Source organism: Alosa sapidissima, chromosome 11 (genome assembly GCF_018492685.1).
Source record: "Alosa sapidissima isolate fAloSap1 chromosome 11, fAloSap1.pri, whole genome shotgun sequence".
Taxonomy (NCBI): Eukaryota; Metazoa; Chordata; class Actinopteri; order Clupeiformes; family Clupeidae; genus Alosa; species Alosa sapidissima.
In genome coordinates, this window is record NC_055967.1 from 27,752,395 (window position 1) to 27,773,819 (window position 21,425).

A 21,425-nucleotide genomic window follows, 5' to 3' on the forward strand; every position below is an offset into this window, starting at 1 on the left:
AGTAACAAGTCTCAAATCATGTGACAAGACTTGCCAGAAGTTTTGGTGTCATTATAACAGCCTTAAGAAGTTTCCAGAAGAAATGTTGTGCATTTTGTGTACAGGAGAAAGACACAGCATAGTCACACAGATACACTGCAAACTCTACAGTTTTTTCCTTTATTTTTTACTTTTTGTTTCAAACCACACAGACGCACATACTGTACAGTAGGAAACATATTGTACATCCAAATTTACAGTAAAACTGTTTCCAAAGAAACAATGTGAATATGCTGATTGGCTGCTGTGCACCACAGTATCACGGTTCAGTGCACTTCCTCTTTCACTGGAACCAAGACACCAGAGCCCTCCAGCAGCAGTCCTACACGTGCAGGGAGTGTGTGTGGTGTGTGTGTGTGTACCATTCTGTCACTAGTAGGTTTGTTAACAAGTACCCGTCAGCTAAAGATTTGAATGTGTGTGTGTGTGTTTCTACTCAAACCTTTTAAAATTACCTTTTTATAATACAAACACTATGATACATACAATGGGGGCTACACCAGGTGTGCAACTGAAACGTGCTGTTCGCAGAGTGTGTGCCACAACAATTAGCTTTCACTATTACAAATGGAACTGGCTGCATCAGATGTGAGAGCTCAGCACAAAAAGAAATGAGACCAGTCTTTTTAAGTAAAAAAAAAAAAACACTTCAGTTGTGCTTCTGGTGTAGTCTGGCTGTCGGGCCTGACATTTAAAGTAGTCACTCTTTTTATCTCGTTCCTGTAATCAAAACTGATGCACGGTATTGCAATCATGAGTACACTTCCTCATATGTAACAAATGATTGGGCACAGAAGACAGGTGTGATTGGAAAATAATATGAAATCTACCCCCATACTGCCACATGTCTAGCTTATTTGACACACCAGATAGCAGTTGATTTAGAAATGGAACATTTTGTCGGTCATTGCTTTCTAGGCTTCCTAAACCTATTTTTTGACATTCACCAGAGTAGGAAAGCCTGTGTGTTAATGTTGCTGATTGTTTGTGCCAGACTTCACAAATGCCTTTCTCCTGGAAGTTACACAGGAGATTCTAACTACCTATCAAAATCACCAGCTACCCCATTTAGGTTGCATTCCAGTTATTGCATCTTTCATATTTTTAAATGCTGCAATGCACATGCTGCTGCGGTCACAGTAATTCAGCTGAGTTTGTTGACAGGTAGGCACACCATGGGTAAAAGGGTTTGAAAGGTAGGCACGTAGAGGACACAGCATGGGTAGAGTGTGTTTGAAAGGTAGGCACACAGAGGTTGGGCGGGCACCAGCTCGACAAGGGCCTGAGGGGGTGATCAGGTGCGGAGAGTGATCAGCAGGACAGAGGCAGACCGTCAACGGTAAATTTGTAAGTCTGAAAGCCCAGCAGTGAGTAGAGCAGAGGAGCTGCAGATCACAGAGGTAAAGACCAAACAGGCCAGGGCTGGTAGCTAACAGATGTCTCAGTGTACGTGTGTGTGTGCATGTGTTAAATGTTCTGAAACCTAGGACTTCAACAGAGGAGGTGCTCTCAACAAAACTTCCTTAAACAACCACACATTTTTTTGCACCTCTGTGCAAACACACATGCACACCACAGTGTTCAAAGGTATACTGGCATTAAATCTGATGAATAAAGCAATGCAAGGGTTTCCAGCACAGTTTTAATGAAGGGAGAAAAAAAAAAACATCAGCAAAACTATCCATATTCTTAACCTCAGCTCATCATAAACCTCAGACAATCTGAAAAAGAAAGGTACAACTGCAGAAAAGTAATGGAAAAGCAAGTTCCTGTGACAAGACACCAGGTCAAGTCAGTGTCTAATGATTCCTCTAACTTCAGATCACTGAGCTGAGGTAACCCTACAGTTTGAGGAACCAGAGCCTTATTTTGATATCCTTTTTCAGTTAGTTTCTCTCACTCAGATGAATGGTGAAGTCTTGTCTCAACATTTCCTACTAACTACAACAGACCTAGAACTGACTATCTACATTTGAAGGAGGTCCTCACAACCGTGCAGGGACCGCCTATCTACATTTGAAGGGGGTCGTCACAGCTGTGCAGGGACTGCAAGCACATTCACAGGGTACAATCCCTCTCCATCCTCCTCGCATAATCTCCATCTAGGAATGTGTAGGACATGGCAATAGCTGCAGACTCACTGGACACCATGGCATCTATGGATTGACCCTGAAGACGCTGAAGTTTAAAGCTCTGCTTAATTAGCCAACAGCACTTCAGATGTCACGGGGACAGAGTGGTTGCACAAGATGGCAGATGTACGTCAAACCATCTGATCGTATCTGTGCATGAGTCATTTAGGGACTTGAGGTTGGGCCCAGTTCTGCCTCGTCTCAAAACGGCTGGGGATGGTGTTGTTTATGAACTTGTATCAGCCCATTCCCATGAACTAAAAGACTAACATCTCCCTTTCTACCAAAGTTATTTTCATATTTCAGGATGACTCAAATCTGCAGTTTAAAACAAAAAACAAACAAACAAACAAACAAACAAACAAACAAACAAACAAACAAACAAACAAACGACACATCCATTATATTGGGTCAGAGTGATGCATCTTTGTGGCTCGTCAGTGTACGGAGTCAGAGCCCTGTAGTAGTCATTCTCCATTTCATCACATGTTAAGAGTGAGATGAATAAAAACAAACACTGACGGTGTCAGTGGGAAATAGGCACATGTGGTTCTTTAAAGAACTTCAAGTGATGCCTCTATTTGAGTGTACAGGCCCATGCAAAACAGCACATTTTTTTGCCATTCACTAAACTATTGATGGGAGAAAAAGGCTCAATTGAAAGAAATTTGGTTGCTACACTCCTCTCGTATGTCTCTGTTCTCCATTTAAAACAGATGGCTCAACTTTTCCCTCTGGGGAGCATTGTTTGAAGGGTTCCCCAATAAAATGAAACTGAGAAGTTGGCGGCCTCAGTGAATTTGAGGTGATTTCTACATTCTCTTCTAGATCCTCCTCAGTCTGTCTGGTCCGACTGAACAAGTGAATGTGGAAGGACCAGAGCGGCCTGACTACAGAAACTAATTACAAGTGCATGAGGGAAAACAGATGAAAAGAAAGAGAGAAAAGATAATAACTGAAAGCATCACTCCTGTTGGGGTCCACATGATGCTAGACTGCCCCCCTCCCGATGTCATAGGAGCTATGATGAGATATACACACATACACAGAAACACCCCCCACACACACACACACACACACACGTGAATAGCCACAACAACAACAGCGGTCACATGATGACATAAATAAACCCAGAGGAGGCAAACAAGAAATGTTCTCTTCCAACTGGACAGGAGTGACGAAGTGTCAGTTTTCTACAACAAATCATAAACCATACACTCTACACCTCACGAGACTGTGGCAAATGAGACACATCAGGCCTGACTGGAGACTGGAGAGTAACAGTACGGGAGGTAGGCGGAGGTGAGACAGTCCCAGCGTGGCAAGAGGGCACATTTCAGACGGAGCCCGGTGCTTCGGAGCACCAGAGCCGCCAGGTTTCCGAGCCGAGATCTCGGTGGGTCCGGTAGGGAGGGGTAGGCTGGGGTGGATTGGTGAGAGCAGGCTGATAGCAGGAGGGCAGGGGCTGGAGTGATTTGTGCTACTTCTTCCTATAGGCCAGCACTCCATAGGCTGCAATTGCTGCCATGAGCACCAGGGCGGCGCCGCCATACAGCAGGACAGGCAGCTCCGATGACTCTGGCTTGGGTTCAGGCTCTGGCTCTGGTTCCGGCTCGCCTGTTGGTTCTGCAGCTTGTGTCTGGACCAGAACTTCAACCGGTGGAGGAACTGGGGACTCCAGGACCGGTGCAGCTGCCACTTCTGCCGGTGTGGGCTCTGGTACCTCTGGGGCGACCTCGGGCTGTGCCTCTTGTACGGGCACAGGCTCTGGTATCACCACGGGCTCCACTACTGGTTCTGGTACTGGTTCTGGTACTGGCTCTAATGCTGGCTCAGGCTGGGGCTCTGGGGCAGGGACAGGGGCAGGAGGGGCAACAGGAGATGGGGGGCGAGGGGACTCTACCACAGGGGCCGCACTGGGGGCTTCTAGTGGAGGCTCGGGGGCCGGGGCAGAGACAGGGGCAGGGGGCTCCGGTTTAGATTCAGGGACAGGTTCTGGCGGTGCCTCCGTGGCGGCTGACACTGGAAGTGAGGGCACTGCCTCCAAGCTGGCGGGCGCCTCCAAGACCACGGGCTCCTCCAGCACCAGCAGCGGCTGCGGGGCGTCTGGGAGAAGCGCCGTGTGACTTAGTGGGGTGGCGGCGGCGGCAGCGGCAACAGCGGCGGCTCCATCCTCTTCCTGCTTCTGCTCGGCCCTGAGCTCTGCCAGCTCGCTCTCCGTACCCAGCACGCTCATCATGCTCTCCTGGAGCTCCTCCCCCTCGGCCAGAAGCTCCGCCTCCTCACGCTCCACGTGGACGATGTCCGAGTTAGAGGAGTTGTTTTCGCTGCGCTCCTCTGCCAGGGCTACCACCCCCTCGTTGCTGTCCAGGCTCTTAGCATCCTCAGGATCCATTATGCCCACCTGCAGGGGTAGACACTCACAAACATCAGAAACTACATTCACCATATACATTGTGCAGATAAGGTATATTGCTGTGGACATCATTAGTTAACTGACATTTAGCACAATCATTATTGTGTAGGTAGAGTAATGTCATGGGTACATGACATTATGTCAAGTGTACATGACCATTCATTATCAAGAAGCTTCTTCTGTGATTCCTTGTTAGTGGAATTAATTATCTAATGCTCTTCATTGAAGAGATAGCTTTGGGATCTTCAAAAAACGTGTAATATTTTTTTCCTTACAGAGTAGCAGTTTGTATTATTGTTATTGCTATTACTCAAATTCTTTTAGGCTATTTGTTTTTTTTTTCATAATTAATTATCATAATTCATTTTGATGTTAATGTAATGTTTAATGATGTCAACAACGGCATCTACTAAATACCATAACATTACTAAATCACAAAATTACTCATCCCTGGCCCAGACAGTGACCCAGCAATCAATAAGGGCTTTCAGACATACGTGTAAGACCGGAGGTTCTGCGGATGTTTAACGGTTGGGCCGTATATCTGAACAACATAAACGGTCATATGGAAGTCCGAACTTAGCCAGTTGTTCTACTACTCCCCTCCTAGTATTTCCTCCGGACATTATGTTAATGTGTTGTGTCTGAACGAGGCGTAGAACATGCGGTTAAAATTCACACCTAGTGAAAGTACACGTTGATGTACAACTGCCGTAAATTATATTTACGGTGCATCTCATGCTGACAATTAGCACAAGGAACAATCTGAGATTCTGGCAAATTTGTTTGACGTCAACATCCAACCCAAACAATGCATCGGATTACAATTATCAGGGATGCGTGGTGGTGAACAAATTAAAACACACTGTACTGTAACGTCAACTCTTCTTTATTGGTACATCTCCCGTCTCCACACCTGCTTCTTCAGCTTTCTCTCCATCAGAACAAGAAGGTTACTGATGCTGCATTCCACACAACTCGAAAGTTCCGGATAGAGATGCACCGATATGGAATTTTAGGGCCGATAACGATAACTGATATTTATTGGTTTGTTGTGGCCGATACTGATACGATAACTGATAATATTACTCTTGAAAAAAAATTGTGAAAAGTGAATTGGAGACGACATTTAATAAGCATCATTTAATTGCAGTAATTTTACCTACAGTACCACCAATGATTGACAGAACTCATAATAGTCCTCAATGGTACAGCAGGACACAAAATAGCTGTAGCCTAGGTCTACTGTATGCGTGGCTCCTTTAAGTGAACCTGAACTTGCAAGTGAGTGGCCAGCGACAGTGTATGAATCGTTTCATATCTATGGAGTAAAGGCTCAACACAGATAAACGGCTAAGCTGGGAAAAAGCTATAGCGATCAAATCAGAGTTTGTGAGTGAAACTTATGTTTAGTTTCAACTGTGCGTAACTTAATAAGGCTGCAACTCCTCAGACTGTATTGTGTGTCCGTCTACTCTGTTGTGCACAAGGGTTAGCCCCGAAGGTTTTAAAACTTATAATGATGACCTGTCTGGAACTGAAGCAGAAATGGTTAGCATATTTCTGGGTAATAATACAAAACCCAAGCGAACGAAATGCAAATATAATACTAAAATACAACTTAGAACTACTTATCTACTCGTCGCACCAAAGAGTTTGTTTATTTATTTCCCCATTATTTTTGAATTTCCCCTGGGGATCAATAAAGTATCTATCTATCTATCTATCTATCTATCTATCTATCTATCTATCTATCTATCTATCTATCTATCTATCTATCTATCTATCTATCTATGTAGGCTGAGGTCCACTCTGCTCCGCTTAGGTTAAACGGAGGATAATTCACGAGAGGATTTTGGGATGCACAGGTTCAACGCAGATACATCTTGTTAGAATGGCGAAATACAACCAAGCTCGAGTAGGTCAGTGAAGCCAGGCGGGCCTTTCGTAGGCCTACGCCTATATGGGAAATTAGTGCTTTAAAAAATATCGGCCCAAATTATCGGCCGGAATTCTGTTATTGGAACGATAATAATATTTTAATTTTTTCACTTATCGGCCAATAATATATCGGCCGCCGATATATCGTGCATCCCTGGTTCCGGAGCCAATCAGAACATACCCTGAACTGAACAGGCCTCAAACTTTAAACTTGTCTGGATTGCAGTTGTGGATTCTCAGCAAAAACTTCAGATTTGCATGAAATTACGTAAGTGACCTAGCCTAGAAATCTAGACGCACCCTAGTGGCAGCAAATTACATTTGCTTCCAGGGCTAGTCTAGCAACTCTCCGTTGGCTTGTGAGCTCGAAAAATTAAACTTCTATCAGGCCAATCAAATCGTGTATAGAGTCGTTAGGAGGGCTCAACATAATGATTGATGGCAGAGTTGTTTGGCTTGAATTCCCTGCTACTTAAAAACAAAGAAGATGGATGTTGCTGTTGGCGAACAGTGTGACACAGGTTAAGCTTTTTTTAAGTTGGCAAAAGTTTGAACTTGCCCACTAGCTCCGCTGGTGGGAAAACGCATGGGACTCATAACGCTCTCCTATTGCGTGCAGAGGGAATTTGAAAGACAACTGATTATCCCGCCCCCGGACTGAGCACTGCGAACGGTGAGTGCCCAAACCCTACATTTTAATGTGGGTCTGGCTCGTCAGGCTATAAGTGACCCATTTTGACATCTAAAAAGGTGAGTCTCAACTAAAAGGCGAGCAGTTTGCAGTGTGCTTTACACCTTAAATGGGTGTTATGTAATGATGACCTGGTTAGGATGGGAAATGCCTGAAGATGGCCGACAGAGCTAAAATGGTGGCAGTACCTGTGCCCACGACTCGTGTCCCGACACTAGCGACGCGGCCAAGCTCTCTGTCTGCCACGAGGCGGGACCACTGCTGTCAGCTGTTGCCAGGAGCGATGCCGGCGGACTGAGGTGGTCAGGGGGGAGCTGTTCGCCCGACAGGATGTAGATGTCGTTGCTGTCCTCGGCGATGATCACACCAGTGTCCTCTGCTTCCTCCAAGCTAAACACAGCACCCTGGAGGAGCAAGAGACAGTTGAGTCATTTGTTAAGTCATGTCTTCAGAGACTGTAAGAGCTGAGAGGTGGGCCACAAATGAACCGTGTCAACACAAAAATAGACATTAGACAAAGCATTTCTTAAGAACAGATGGTGGAATTTCTGAAGAATTTCTGTCATAATGTGAGACATAGTGGATTCAAATTCACTTCCTTCTAAATTTAAGATGATTTGTGAGTCTGATCAGAGGATCGTGCAGCAAATATTTAATCCCAACTGAAGCTGGTTTACTTGTTTCCTTTTGCAGAAATGCTGCAAAATGCTGCAAAAAATGCCTCCTCAGAAATACCTCTCAGATTGTTGTGAGTTTGTGGTTCACCATGTGTGATTTTTGGAAGAGAAAAGGAAAAACAAAATCCTCTAGGTTCTCCAAATATGGCATCATGTAGTTCAGCTGTCAATTCTTAACACAAAACATAAGCACTCTCAGTTTAAAGGTAAAAGCCGCAGGTTGGATGCAATCTAGTAGGGTATCTGGCGGTAAAAGCAAAGCTAACCATGTCTGAATAGAAAAAAACAAAGAGAAACCAGAGGCGCAAGGGACAAAAAAACCTACGTCAAAGAAAACCACACTCCAGCAGAGATGCGAGACCAGCAACTGGTGGAGTGTGTGTGTGTGTGTGTGTGTGTGTGTGTGTGCGCGCATGTGTATGCCACAGATGATAATCACACTCACATTGTTAAGATAAACCAAGTAAAACATAAAAAAATGAACCTTCAAATGATCTTTAGATCATTATACTAATTCAAAATATTTTCCTGTATGTCCATGTGTTTTTTTTTTGTTTATTCATGGTTTGTTTTCATAGAGAAATGCATGGAAACAGTTTGCCAATATTAGGACAGTGGACACACTTTCTACTCAGCACTAGAGTGCCTTGCTCACACAATATACACAATACCATCATCTCTTGGCTATTGACTGTTCCCTCAGACACCGTGCTTGACACACACACACACACACACACACACACACACACCTCTTACAAAGAAAAAGAACAGGATGCAGTAGCAGCCAAAACAGGAAGTCTAAACAATTTTGTCATATTCAAAGCTAATGTCAAATTCTCAATGAAGTGAAGCATGAAGTGCTGCAGTGCAAGAAAAACAAGTCTTCATTTAGACAGGTGGCTGTGGAAGGGGGAGGTGGTTCATGAAGTTTCATGAAGTCACATGAAGTTTCTCCAGAAAAACCACAATCTAATGTGTTTACCACATGAAAGTTATTAACGGACTTCCGTGCAGAACTTCTGTAGGGTGCAACATGTTTTGCAAGTCACAACATTCAGTGACAATATTCAAAGCATTTAGAAGAACTGTGAACATCAACACAGCATCTAGCCAGGTCAAGGCATTTTTGTTACTTTAGGCCATCAATCACAGACCAAAATTACCAGCTTGAAAAAACAAACAAAAGTAAAGTATCACTACAAAGGAGTATGACCTTTGACCTAGACTCCATAACCCATGCTCTCTGGTAGGGTGAAACTGCCTTTTCTCTTTATGTTAAAGGTACATGCCAATTTGTAGAGAAATTCTCTTATTTGCCATCTACCCCAGAGTTAGATGAGGGGAGACATACAATTCTCTATTCTCTGTGTGTGCAATAACCCAGTCTAACATTGTTAGCCTGGCTTTGCTGGAAGTGTAATCAGGTTTTGTCTTTGGATGTGTCATTTTTTCATTTATATATTAATTAATATTAATTTAGGAGATGCTTTTATCCAATGTGACTTACATATCGCTGCTGTTGTTTTTTTGATGACGCAATGTTGGATTATTATTAAAAAAAAATACAAGGTTTTTTCCCCCCAATTTCCTGAAAAATAATGGATTTCTTGATACTAGATTTCCACCAGCGATATGTCAACTATATTACAAGGGCCATTGTCCCGGTGCAACTTGAGATTGAGTGCCTTGCTCAAGGGGCACAACGGTGGAAGCCGGGATTTGAACCCAGAACTTTTCTGGCTACTGCATGCTAGCTCCCAGCTCCTTAGCCACAACACTACCACCGACCTACATGAAGCATTAAATAGAGTGTGTTACATCCTTGGATATGGAGCACTAAAGAGAAAGTGAACACTAATAGGAGCCTCAGTGGGACTTAAAACTAGAAACAAAACTTAAAAAAGTGAGAAAATTCCCCAGCATCCCAACATCGCACATGTACTGAGGGAATATCCCGCAATGCAAAAATAATCCCTTAATAAAAAAGAATCCCCTAATCCCTTGAGGTTCACCGCCCTGCCCACACGACACTTTGTGGTATAGCAAGATCTATTTAAAGTTTTCAATTCAGTGACAGGACAGTGTGCAGGCCAAACTGTCCTCAAGGGTCTTAGGGGGAAACCTTGCTCAGTACCACAGCTGTAGCTCTGTGCCTTGTGGTGTTTATTTGTCTGGCCTGCCCCCTAGTGGTAATTGCATGCCAGATCATGTTACAGTAGAAGAATAATGAAACAATATCAAACTAGACATCTGCAGTCCCACTAAATAAGAATGGAATTTGAAAGCAAAACTGGCTTACAGAAGTTACACAAGCCAGTTTTCAAGGACAATATAAGGTGTCAGTAGGACTTAGAAGGTTGTACTGTACCTGAAGCAGAGCGTTCACCCCACATAGAGTCCTGCACATTTATTGGCACTCCTATTAAATGAGTAAATAGAGGTATGTTTTTTTTTTTACAAATCATCTGTTAGCTTTTTATCTTCGTTTCACAATCAAAACACAATCCAACCATTAAGGGAAACAAATTTATTCCAAATCTATACAGAAATAAATCTTCAGTCTCACCACTAACACTAACTGTGGGGTGCTGCTTTTAAATAGAGCATGTTAACCATTACTCTAAGAGGTAGGGCCAACGACCATATGGAAAGCTCACATCATATGTAATTTATTCATGTCATGTCATCCTCAGAGCAAAGACTTTGTGCTTAGCACAGCACAGGCGTGGAACAGGTCATCGCTTCACAGCATTAGAACTCAAGTCAATGAAGCTTGGCTGAGTGAATATTTCGTCACAGGGGCCTGCTGGACCAGGACACACCTCCACCTGATTCCATTTGATGAGGGGAGACATCCCAAACCAGTGCCGGTTACACTGACTTACACACAAACAAACCAAACATGAAAGGGAGAGAGAGAGGGAGGGAGAAAAAAAGGACATCTTTCAAATATTAAAAGGGAAACTTGGCAGAAATTGTGCATTATGCCATTTCAAACTGTGGAAAAAGGTAACGATAAAGCACATGGATTTGTTTACATGCTAGCGAAACGGTTAGCATAAGTTCGGCAGAACAATGTGGATGTTACAGGGTAAGAAACACGATTTAAAACGAGTTTCTTGTTTCTCACTTCTTTCCGGGACGGTAGTCTTAATGTTGCAAGGTTGGTTTTCCGCCTGGGGACACTAGGGGCAGCGGGGAAAGTCACCATTTTCACCGGAACAGGTCATTTAACCATCCAAATGATTTCTAAATAGGTTTATTACGTTGAAATAGTTGCCAAGTACACCTTTACATAGAAAGAGAGATACAGAGAGACAGACCATCATTCAGTCTCACAGGTGCAGCATCACTCACTGAGGCTAGCGAACCAACCAGAGGGGAAGTGAGCGGTCCAGTCACTGGCCCTCAGCCAATGATTTGTGCACCTCCATCAGTGAGCACTAAGCACTCCGAGGGCTTGCTTCCACCTGACTACTGCTAATAATCACTCAATATGCAGTTAAAGCGTAACTTTCGCCAAAATTCATCCTAGGGTGTTTTTGTGAATGTACCCGAGCCAAACTTTCGTTTAAAATCATAATTACGTCCGAAGCGCCACTTTTAAGCTTGTCCGTGTTGTCGTTTTCAGGTCAAATGGCCTTTTGAATGGGAATCGTCAGGGGCACTACTATTTTGATACATGATTGCATCAAAATTGCTATTATTAAAACACTAAGAGGGCTCGACAGAACATGAAACTTTGATCGAAGTATCATCAGTGTCTCTACACATGAACTTGAGCCTTGAGAACATTGTGTAGTGTACACACTACACAGAGTTTACTAAAAGAAAGGTTTAGAACAACTCACTTGGTTTTACTGCTCGCCGCCATCTTGCCAGTCAAGGAGCGAGTTGTCCAAAACCGTAATTATGCTTTTAAACTAAAGTTTGACTCTGGTACATTCACAAAAACACCCTAGGGTGCATTTTGGCGAAAGTTACGCTTTAAAGCATAGGTTCTCAAAGTGCGGCCCGGGGGCCAATGGCACCCCACGGAAACATTTCTGGCGGCCCGCGATAACATCTGATAACATCTGTAAAACTGTACAACTGTACTGTGTGCTTTGAAAAGAATGAATCTCCGTTTAGTGGTGTTTAGTGGCCGTCAGGTTTTCCTGTGGTGCTTTGGTAGCTGGAATTGGCCCTGAATAAGGCCTATGCTGATAATAAGCAAGGCCCACTGAGACTGTTTGTTCTAAATAAGCTTGTACTTGAAATGGACTGCACACAGGACTGTTTGTTTGTTTGTTTGTTTGTTTGTTTGTTTATTTATTTATCTATTTATCTATTTATTTATTTATTTATATATATATATATATATATATATATATATATATATATATATATATATATATATATATATATATATATATATATATATATATATATATGTGTGTGTATGTGTCTGTTGAGGGTAGAGATTGTGTGTGCATTGCATTTTTTCTTAAGATTTTCACAAGTATTGCCAGGTTTAGCCTCAGTTATAAATTAAAATGTGTTTAATGCAATAAATATAAACTGTAGAGATGCAACCTGGTCATTAAAATGATTACAAATGGGATTTATTTTCCAGGTTTTTTTTTTCTCCCCCCCACCCCCACCCCTTTGGCGGCCCTCAGTTCAATGTTGGGTTCCTGAATTGGCCCTCATCAATCAAAACTTTGAGAACCCCTGCTTAAAGGCACCCTCAGAGAAGCAAATTCTAACCCAAATAAAAAAATTTTTTTAACACTTCCAGGGAATAAGTCCTCACGAACCACTAGTTCGCACAGGCAAAAAAACAACGGTTTTCATACACAGCCATGGCTTCATGACCTGGAAACAAAGAAAAAGGAGCAAGCCTGTCCCCCGAACATAACCGTTTAAGCCTATCACCGAAAGCTGTGTGCCTGATGACGATTCTCATATAGAAAATACTAGAGATGCACCGATAGATCGGCTGGTGACCAAAATTGGCCGATATTCACGTGATCGTCCATTATCGACGACCGGCCGGTCAGTCTGAGACATGCCGATTTTATGCCGGTCAAATGCACTAGGGCGCCACAATTGTAATAACACCCAGCTGAGTTGGCAGAAACAACAAGTTTGAAGAAGCTAGCAACCAGGCTAACACTCAGGTTAACACTAATAGGCTACTGAGTTTTTCTAAGCTGCGAACGCTGTGCTTTGCCATATTGCGTGGAATTTACTAAGCCGTCAGGCTACGTAAACATATGGCAAGCGATTTTAACATTTACCCGCTAAGTTTGACTATCTGGAATTAACATTGTAGATATCAACAACATCTTTCTGACTAGTCACAATTACATTTTGGATAGTTGGAATTGTCATTCAAGATATCTGTAACATAATTGTGACTAATCGAAACAATTAGTCACAGTCTTCTATGATCCCAGAAAGATTTTCTTCGATTGTTTCGCCTAGTAAAAACTTAATTCAAGATATCTGAAAAGGAACATGAAGATATCTTCAACTGGAGTTATGACTAGTCAGAATCAAATTGTAGATATCTCTAACTGGAATAACAGATATCTACAATTCAATTGCAGATATCCGTAATTCACATAGTGGATATCTGCAACTGAATTGTAGATATCCGTAATGATAAACCCCATAGAAATGAATGGCAAATGTGGCGTCATTTGTCCTAGGAAGAATGTCTTTGTGGATATCTGAAATGACAATTATGGATAGGAAGAATTCAGTTGCGGATATCTAAAATGTTCGTTTTGACTAGGCAAAACTGAATTACAGATATCTGCAATACATATCCAGTCTAGCGGGTAAATGTTAAAATCGCTTGCCATATAAACATCGCTCATCACCACCCGTCCCTGCCGCTAATTGTGTGCCCACAGCTGAACCACAAGAGATAACCGATTGAGACATTAAATAGAATTAAAGTTTAGCGATCTACATGATAATAAGATGTCAACAAGCAGTGACATATAGTAGCCCTAGTGGTTCTACTCCACCTAAAAAAAAATAAAAAAAAAATACTCAAACTATTTACTGCACGTAGACTAGGGCTATGCCTTAATACAGTCTAGCAGATTGAGAAGTGGATGTCGTGAAAGTGAACAAACGATATCCTATTAGAAAGGCAAACAAAAGTTAAAGTTGCTTTTGACATAGTAGCCTACAATGAAATAAACTGATGCTCTGAATACTGAATCAGCTGCCTCTGAAAGTTTCTATAGCTTAATTGATGCTAAAACCGGAATTTGGATTTAAGTTTTTCACCGCAAAACAGACGTGCGCTGTTTTCATATATGGTGGGGCACCTAATCTCTAAGCACTTCTCCTCCCCTGTGTTTGCGATCACGTGGCTACTCCCACTTTTCCCTCTCCCTCCCATAAATTCATCAATGCATATGAAAATATGTTCCATGGTAGCATGTTCAAATGTATCATGAAAATTGTTCTTATATCTTTAGTTGGATATTGGATGTGAGAAGAAAAAAAATGGGTGTTCCATTAGTAGTCTGTGAAATGAATGTCCCACACTGGGAAGCATTATAGTTTGATACTGCAGCTGAAGTTAGACTTGAAGAAGAATCTGTCTGCTCACCCGTTTCATTTTTTAACAGCCATTTAATTATTGATAAGTTTCTATATTAACATGTTCTATTAAATAAAAGATAGAAAATAACTATTTGTGTGTGCTGTAAAATGGTTAGACGAAATTAAATCGGAATCGGCTAAAATCGGTAACGGCAGGTCAAACTAGTGTTGAACAAAAGTATCGAAATACCCTGAAATTAAAAATGTCACGATGCCTAATTTTATTAGTATCGATACTTTTGAGAATGACCGTGTTCTTTTGAAGTAACATGCGTGTGCACAAGGCATGCTTCTAGCGCCTCCTCCCCGAACCTGTGGCTGTGCGTCTTTTCTCCTCACACACATGTAAGCGCAGCTGTCGTGCTATAAACAGCGAGAGATGGCTACTAGTTCAAGTGATGCTATGGTAACACATAATAATAGGCTAATATCAAGTTGATTTGCTCACTTGCATCTCTCAAGTTTGTGTTGCTAACCTACCTAAGCTGTGGGATTTTGGTCATTTAGGCCTACTATTTGGGTTCAATGTAATTTAGAAATAGGCTAGCAACCATGGCAAACTTTTACATCTGAAGAGAGATCCTTGCTAACTATCCCGCTAGCTCAGGTCACGTTTGACAATAGTGCTCGCTAAAATCATTGAACATTGCAAGACACTTATCTCTTCTATGATCCCAGAAAGATTTTCTTCGACGTGTACATTTTTTGAACATTTATTTTATCTAATGACATACAAAACAATTAATTGCATCCACATATCCTTATGCGCTATGTGCAACTTTTATTTACTAGACTAAAACCGTGAGACAAGGTCAATTACTCTCACGTATCTCTTAAAGTGACAGGCACTCAATTACACCTACACATCACTAATGTGCACTCAATTAGGCCTACACACCACATTAAAGATATGCCTAAGTGTACTAGTTTAAAAATAGTTATAGTTTTAGAATAGTTTTCAAATTGCTAAATATATTTACTAGTAATATGCAGAATATATGAAATATGACATAAGCCATCATTTTCCATGTGTGTTTGTGTGGAGAGAGTCAAGCAGAATCTGGGATGGCCACTGGTGTGAATGATCACACTACAGTATATTCAATATTACTGATGATTGATGATTGATGATGATGATGATGATGATGATGTCAAGGTGGTGGGGCCCCCAAATCAAATACATTTTTTTAAAAGTATCGAAGTAGTATCGAAATCGCAATTCTTGACTTGGTATCGGTATCGAAACATTAATCTTGGTATCGTGTATATTCTCATATAGAAAATACCCTTCAGCCTGCCTGATGATAGCCTGGAAACCAGACACTCTGTCTTCGTACGTTTCGTTCGTACGTTTATTTCCAGGTGGGAGGGCACAGTTTGAGGTTTAAAAATCATTGGAGTTCCTTTGAACCGCTTTGAACCAATCATAACAACCGGCGTTTCGTCATACAGAGAAGTTTCTCTGCAGCACGCCCATAACAAGCACGGGTGCATCTTATCAGCAAACAATCACACGTTTCATCTGCGTAACTCTCGCCAAAATACATCATATAGTGTTTTGTGAATTTGACTTGGGTACACTTTCATATAACTGCATAAGTACGTCCAAAGCGCCACTTTTAAGCTTGTATGCATTGTTTTTTTCGGGTGAAATGACCTTTTGAATGGGAATCCTATAGGGCCACTACTTTTTTGATACAATCGCGTCAAAATCGCTATTTTTCAAGCGCTACAAAGGCTCGACACAACATGAAACTTTGATCGAAGGATCATCAGTGTCTCTACACATGAACTCGAGCATTGAGAACATTGTTGGTGTACACAGAGTTTACTAAAAGAAAGGTTTTTTTAGCCTAATGACGCTTCTCATATAGAAAATATAGTACCACCCTCCTGGCCATTCTTCCCACAAAGACAAAATTCTACCGCTTGCAAAGGTCATGCTCACTATAGTGAAAACACAGAGTCCCTTGAGGCTGACTGCTCACATCTGGATTGCTGAAAAAATATTTCTAGACTCTATTCCTCTCCAACTTGACAGCTGATCAGAATGATTTCTAAAGTGTCCCATGTAGAGGAGATTTGTGTACTGTAAATGATTGTCTGCCAGAGACTTGAGCATAGTTAGCTAGACTTGAGCATAGTTAGCTAGACTTGAGCATGGTTGGCCAGAGACTTGAGCATGGCCGTGTGCGCTGTTCCCAACCCACTAACTTAAAAACCCACTTTTACTAACTTTCAAACCCACTTGGTTCTATATCTAGCACATATCCGAGTCGGCTATTGCTGAACCAGCTCTCACCTGGCACACAGCAAATGACCTTCCAAACAGGCTGACCTTCATACCCCCGCATATTTTAGAACTGACTCCAAACCAAAACACGTCTTAGAGTCCATACATGCATAGGTCACTGTTAAATGACCCGCTCACGTACTCATTGATTATTGGAAAACTCTCTGAACGGTAAAGTGGAGTCAAAGTAGTGGATGACCACTCTCCTCTCAACTACAGGGAACAAACGGCACACACCCAACTCGATTACACACGCCTTTCCAAACATTAAATGCTATTTTTCCATTAAGTACTTCCTTCCAAATCCTGGTCTGTCTTACAGACATGTTGTCAATATACTGAATTGCTGTGCCATGCGTTGTGTATTAAGTGGATAAGTCTCTGGCAGTAAAGTGCTTTCTGAGGGTGCTGTGCCAAGGAAACTTCATTGGCTGCAGACTGCAAATGCCATTTGAACACCAAACTTGTCTGCTGTGCTTAGTATACTGTGACGAGTTGATCATGACTGCCTCAAGGCTGCTACTTCATGCATGAAAAAGGCACGTGCGCACACACACACACACACACAGTGGTGTGAGAATCATAGCACATTGTGACTGATCAGACAGGGCAGCGTAAAGACAGAGACACAAGGACTTACCCGACATAACCTCACAGTCCCAAACACACATATCTCTCTCCCTGACATAACCTCACAGTCCCAAACACACATGTCTCTCTCTCTCCCTGATATAACCTCACAGTCCCAAACACACATGTCTCTCTCTCTCCCTGATATAACCTCACAGTCCCAAACACACATGTCTCTCTCTCTCCCTCTCCTTCTGAATGGTCGCTAATTACCATTACCATCCCTTACACGTGGCCATACCTCAGTTTACCATGATACTTTCAAACTGACATATAAATGCATTTTCAGGACCAACCAAGCACACCCAGCAGGTGAGTCAGTCTGTGTGTAAGGTGTTTATTGATCCCCATACTGGTACTCCTGGTCTGTATGCAAGGCCAGAGATGTTTACATATCATCTGTCTGGGACAGGTGGCCCTGGACATTTCTCCACGGCCTGCGAAATCACTACTAAAAATGATTTCCATTCAGGATTAACAAGGGAGGGATTCAGCAAGGGAGGACGGGAGGCAGAGATTAAATCACAGGAGCACATCCCAGCACTTCCCCCCTCAATTTAAGCTGATTTGTGTGTTTGTGTGTGTGTGTGTGTGTGTGACTGAGTGAGTGAGATTTGCGTTTTAATTTTTATGATCTCAGCATATCCGAACGTCGACAGCAGACTACAGAGGGACACAGGTCAGGTGTTTGCTGTCGCAATGCCACCTTGTCTGAACCAATCAATCACCATCATAACATAAAGGCCTCATCACTCCACCGCAATTAACGTACAGCTCAACACCAAGGGCAAGGAGACCGAAATACGATCCCACTGAGGAGACCAACATTCGATCCCACTGGAGGTTGGTTGGTCATGACAACGTCAAAGCTTTTTTTACATGAAATGGGGGCCAATGACCCACAGAATAGAAACACATTGTTCTGTGACCTATCTAGAGGTCATGACCAGCTTGTGCAAAGGTCAACGCATATCCAGAGATCTTTGAGGATGTGCCTCATTTGCGACTTCAGGAACACACCTTTAAACTACAAAAGATAGATAAGTCTGTGATTCACTTACAAAGAACAAGCCCACCAACAATGACCAGCAGCACACACACACACCTTTAGAGAAGGATTCACCCCAAAGCACAAAGTCTGTAATCAGCCGGTATCTCTGCAGCCGTGTTCCTGATGTGAAGGTGATATCTGGATAGCAACTCTACCGCAGTCTTCTCCAGTCAGTCCAAGTGTGTTGTGCTAACATGTCTTTGGCTCTTCTTGCCAGTGCAAAAAAAAGGGAGGATCTCTCAAAGCACACCTTGCACAGCATCCAGTTCTGGGCACATAAACACCACAACGCTGTCACACCACACCCCTGTTCTTCCCTACCCTGCCTTACACAAGCATACACGCCCACGCCTGAAGACAAGCACTCGTACTGCAGCATATTCACACACACACACACACACCTGAAGACAAGCTGAACTCTCATCCCCCAGCGCGTGCGCGCGCGCACACACACACACACACACACACACACTCACCTGAAGACAAGGACTCATACCGCAGAACACACACACACCTGAAAACAAGCACTCATACGGCAACACAAACACACACATGTACCACACACACACACACACACATTCCTGACAGAGGAAGGGGTGAGCAGGAGAAGCTAGCTGGGTGGGGTGTGCCTCCTGTCAGATACCCACTCCCCTCTGGATGACATTCCAGACTGGTGAACAAGAGGAAGCTGGCTATGCAGTGGTATACACAACACATGGGAAGCCATAGCCACGTCTGTACATTCCCCACGGCCCTCTCCATGGTCAGACACAACACCAGGGTCCTGAGGACTGTGCGTGTGTAAACAGCCACAGTTAACAAAACCAGCAGGCCTGGTTTAGTGGTCTTTAGTCCGGTTAAAGGGCATTCGTGCAACATGGACGTGGTGACCATCTGGTCTGGAGCACGCATGCCTAATTCTGTAAATAATCCAAAAGGTAATAATACTAGTCCGAGACTACGGTTTAAAACTCTGATCTGGAGGCCTGTTGAAGATTTAAAACTATTAAAAAAAAAATCAATATAATTTTTTTTATTTGGTTCTGCGTTTTAATTCATAAACACAATTGCTTTTTTATTATTGCGAACAAGTAAAGATACACAAGTTTGTCACAATTTTGAAACTCTGAAACATCAGTTTCATGAGGCCTAGCAGTTATTTTAATTAGCAGCTCTACAGGGATTAAAGTGAAAAAAAATCGTTTGACTGAACTTTTTTCAGGCCATAAGTCATACGTTGTTCATATCTACCTGTATAGAGATAGCACCCCTTTTGCGGTCGCGACCTATTGGTTTTTAATGTACAAAAAGATGCAAACAGCAATGTAAAGCACCAAATAAACACCAAAACGAGGTTACAGGGTACTCTTAAGTTACTATATAATTATAGCCACCTACAGGTGAATGTATAGAACATAACAATCCTATGGTTTGTGTACCCTGTAGCCTCGTTTTAGCCGCCAATGGCCGGCATGTGAATAAGGCGAATTGAGAGAGTGTTCTTGATTGAGATCGAGTTTTCCTGATGAACAAAACAATATTACCATCCCTGAACATTGCTGATTAGCCATTGCCTTTTCTACTGCAGCAATATTGTAGCAAGGCTTTAACTTACACTCTTATTTAATTACTTCAGGCCAAAAGTGTTTAAAAGGGAAGATTTTTTTCTTGTTAATATACAATTCAACACCAAGTAAAATCTATAAAATCAAGTTTGCAAGACTTCATATTTCCTCATCAAAGTAACAAATCAGAACAGTCTAGATATTGTTCATATTTCCATTTGTTGCCTCATCCGCATTTAATAAACATGGTAATTGAGTTTTACAGACAACTCAGTTTTCCAATGAGCAGCAATACTGTGTGTGGTCATGCAGGAGGTCTGCACATCTGATAACGACAATTAGGCGAGGAGAGGGCGCTTTTGTCTTAAGCAACAGATTGTATAAGGTTGACAAGAGGTTGCGAAATGGTGAGGGACCGGTCGTGTTGCGCTATGAAAGAACATGTGTAGCCTACTTTCTGAGCGCAAAAACGGTCAACCATAGATAAACGTAGCCTACCTCTGTCGTGGTGGCTAGTTGCACCAGGTAGGAAAGAGGTCCTGAAGTGCACGAACGTTAACTTTATGGCGGTCTTCTGATTGTTGGCGTGCTAAAACGTTTTCCTATTGCATCCATAAACAATTTTCTTGCAGCAAACCGCGCAAAAGCAAACCCCTGGCACTTTATTTTTTTACACCATGGCTTGTTAGTTCTCCCCCGTTTCTAACAGCCGCCCATCTCCATTTATTTTTTAACTTTTGACACCTGTGTCTTCCTTTACCAATGCATCCATGACAGCTAGTGGCCTTGCCAAATAGGCGCACACAAATCATGACGCTAATATGCGAGGTTCTGGTGGGCCTACTGGTTATGGTTTTGTGCTATAGATTAATAATAGCAAAGTTAAGTTGACTATTTTAATTGCATGGTTATTTTTTGTCAACATACGCTCACAACCTACTGTCGTTAAAAGTGAGGCCTAAGCAAAATAGGCTACAAGGCTGTCTGTGCGTCACAAACACGACTGACCGACCCCCTTACTCAACAGTTCGCGATATTATTTTATGTTAACACGCGCATAATGTTGCGTCGCTTTGCACATAATGTTAGTTGCATTGATTAAAAACTGTAACAATAATAGTACATCGGATGGCATAGCAGGCTATCTGTTCAAGTCATAGGTGACACCCAAAATGAATGACCTCCCCTGACAAGAGTTTGCGATAGTAAGAAATTGTCTACATGATGCACGGAAAGAACACAGCCTCCAAATTCGCACAGAGCTCACAATATCATATCCAAAAAAGTTAAACTGATTGGGCAACCTCATCAGCTGTCTCGATTGCGTCACTATAATCCAATTTTTAGACCGTCCTCCAGACGTGTTCTTTTTTTTTAAGCA

The 21,425-nt window shown here is 42.4% G+C and overlaps 1 protein-coding gene across 2 annotated transcripts in view; it reads right to left on the minus strand.

Moving 5' to 3' along the window:
* Nucleotides 1-145: 145 nt before the first annotated feature.
* bcl2l13 (BCL2 like 13) overlaps nucleotides 146-21,425 on the minus strand; it is a 44,332-nt gene continuing 23,052 nt past the window's right edge. For both annotated transcript variants that reach the window (XM_042111414.1, XM_042111415.1), the window contains exons 7-8: nucleotides 7,408-7,623; nucleotides 146-4,575 (exon numbers count right to left, since the gene is read on the minus strand). In XM_042111414.1, the coding sequence (XP_041967348.1) occupies nucleotides 3,652-4,575; nucleotides 7,408-7,623 (1,140 nt within the window). In that variant the 3' untranslated portion in view covers nucleotides 146-3,651. The remainder of the gene's footprint in view (nucleotides 4,576-7,407; nucleotides 7,624-21,425) is intronic.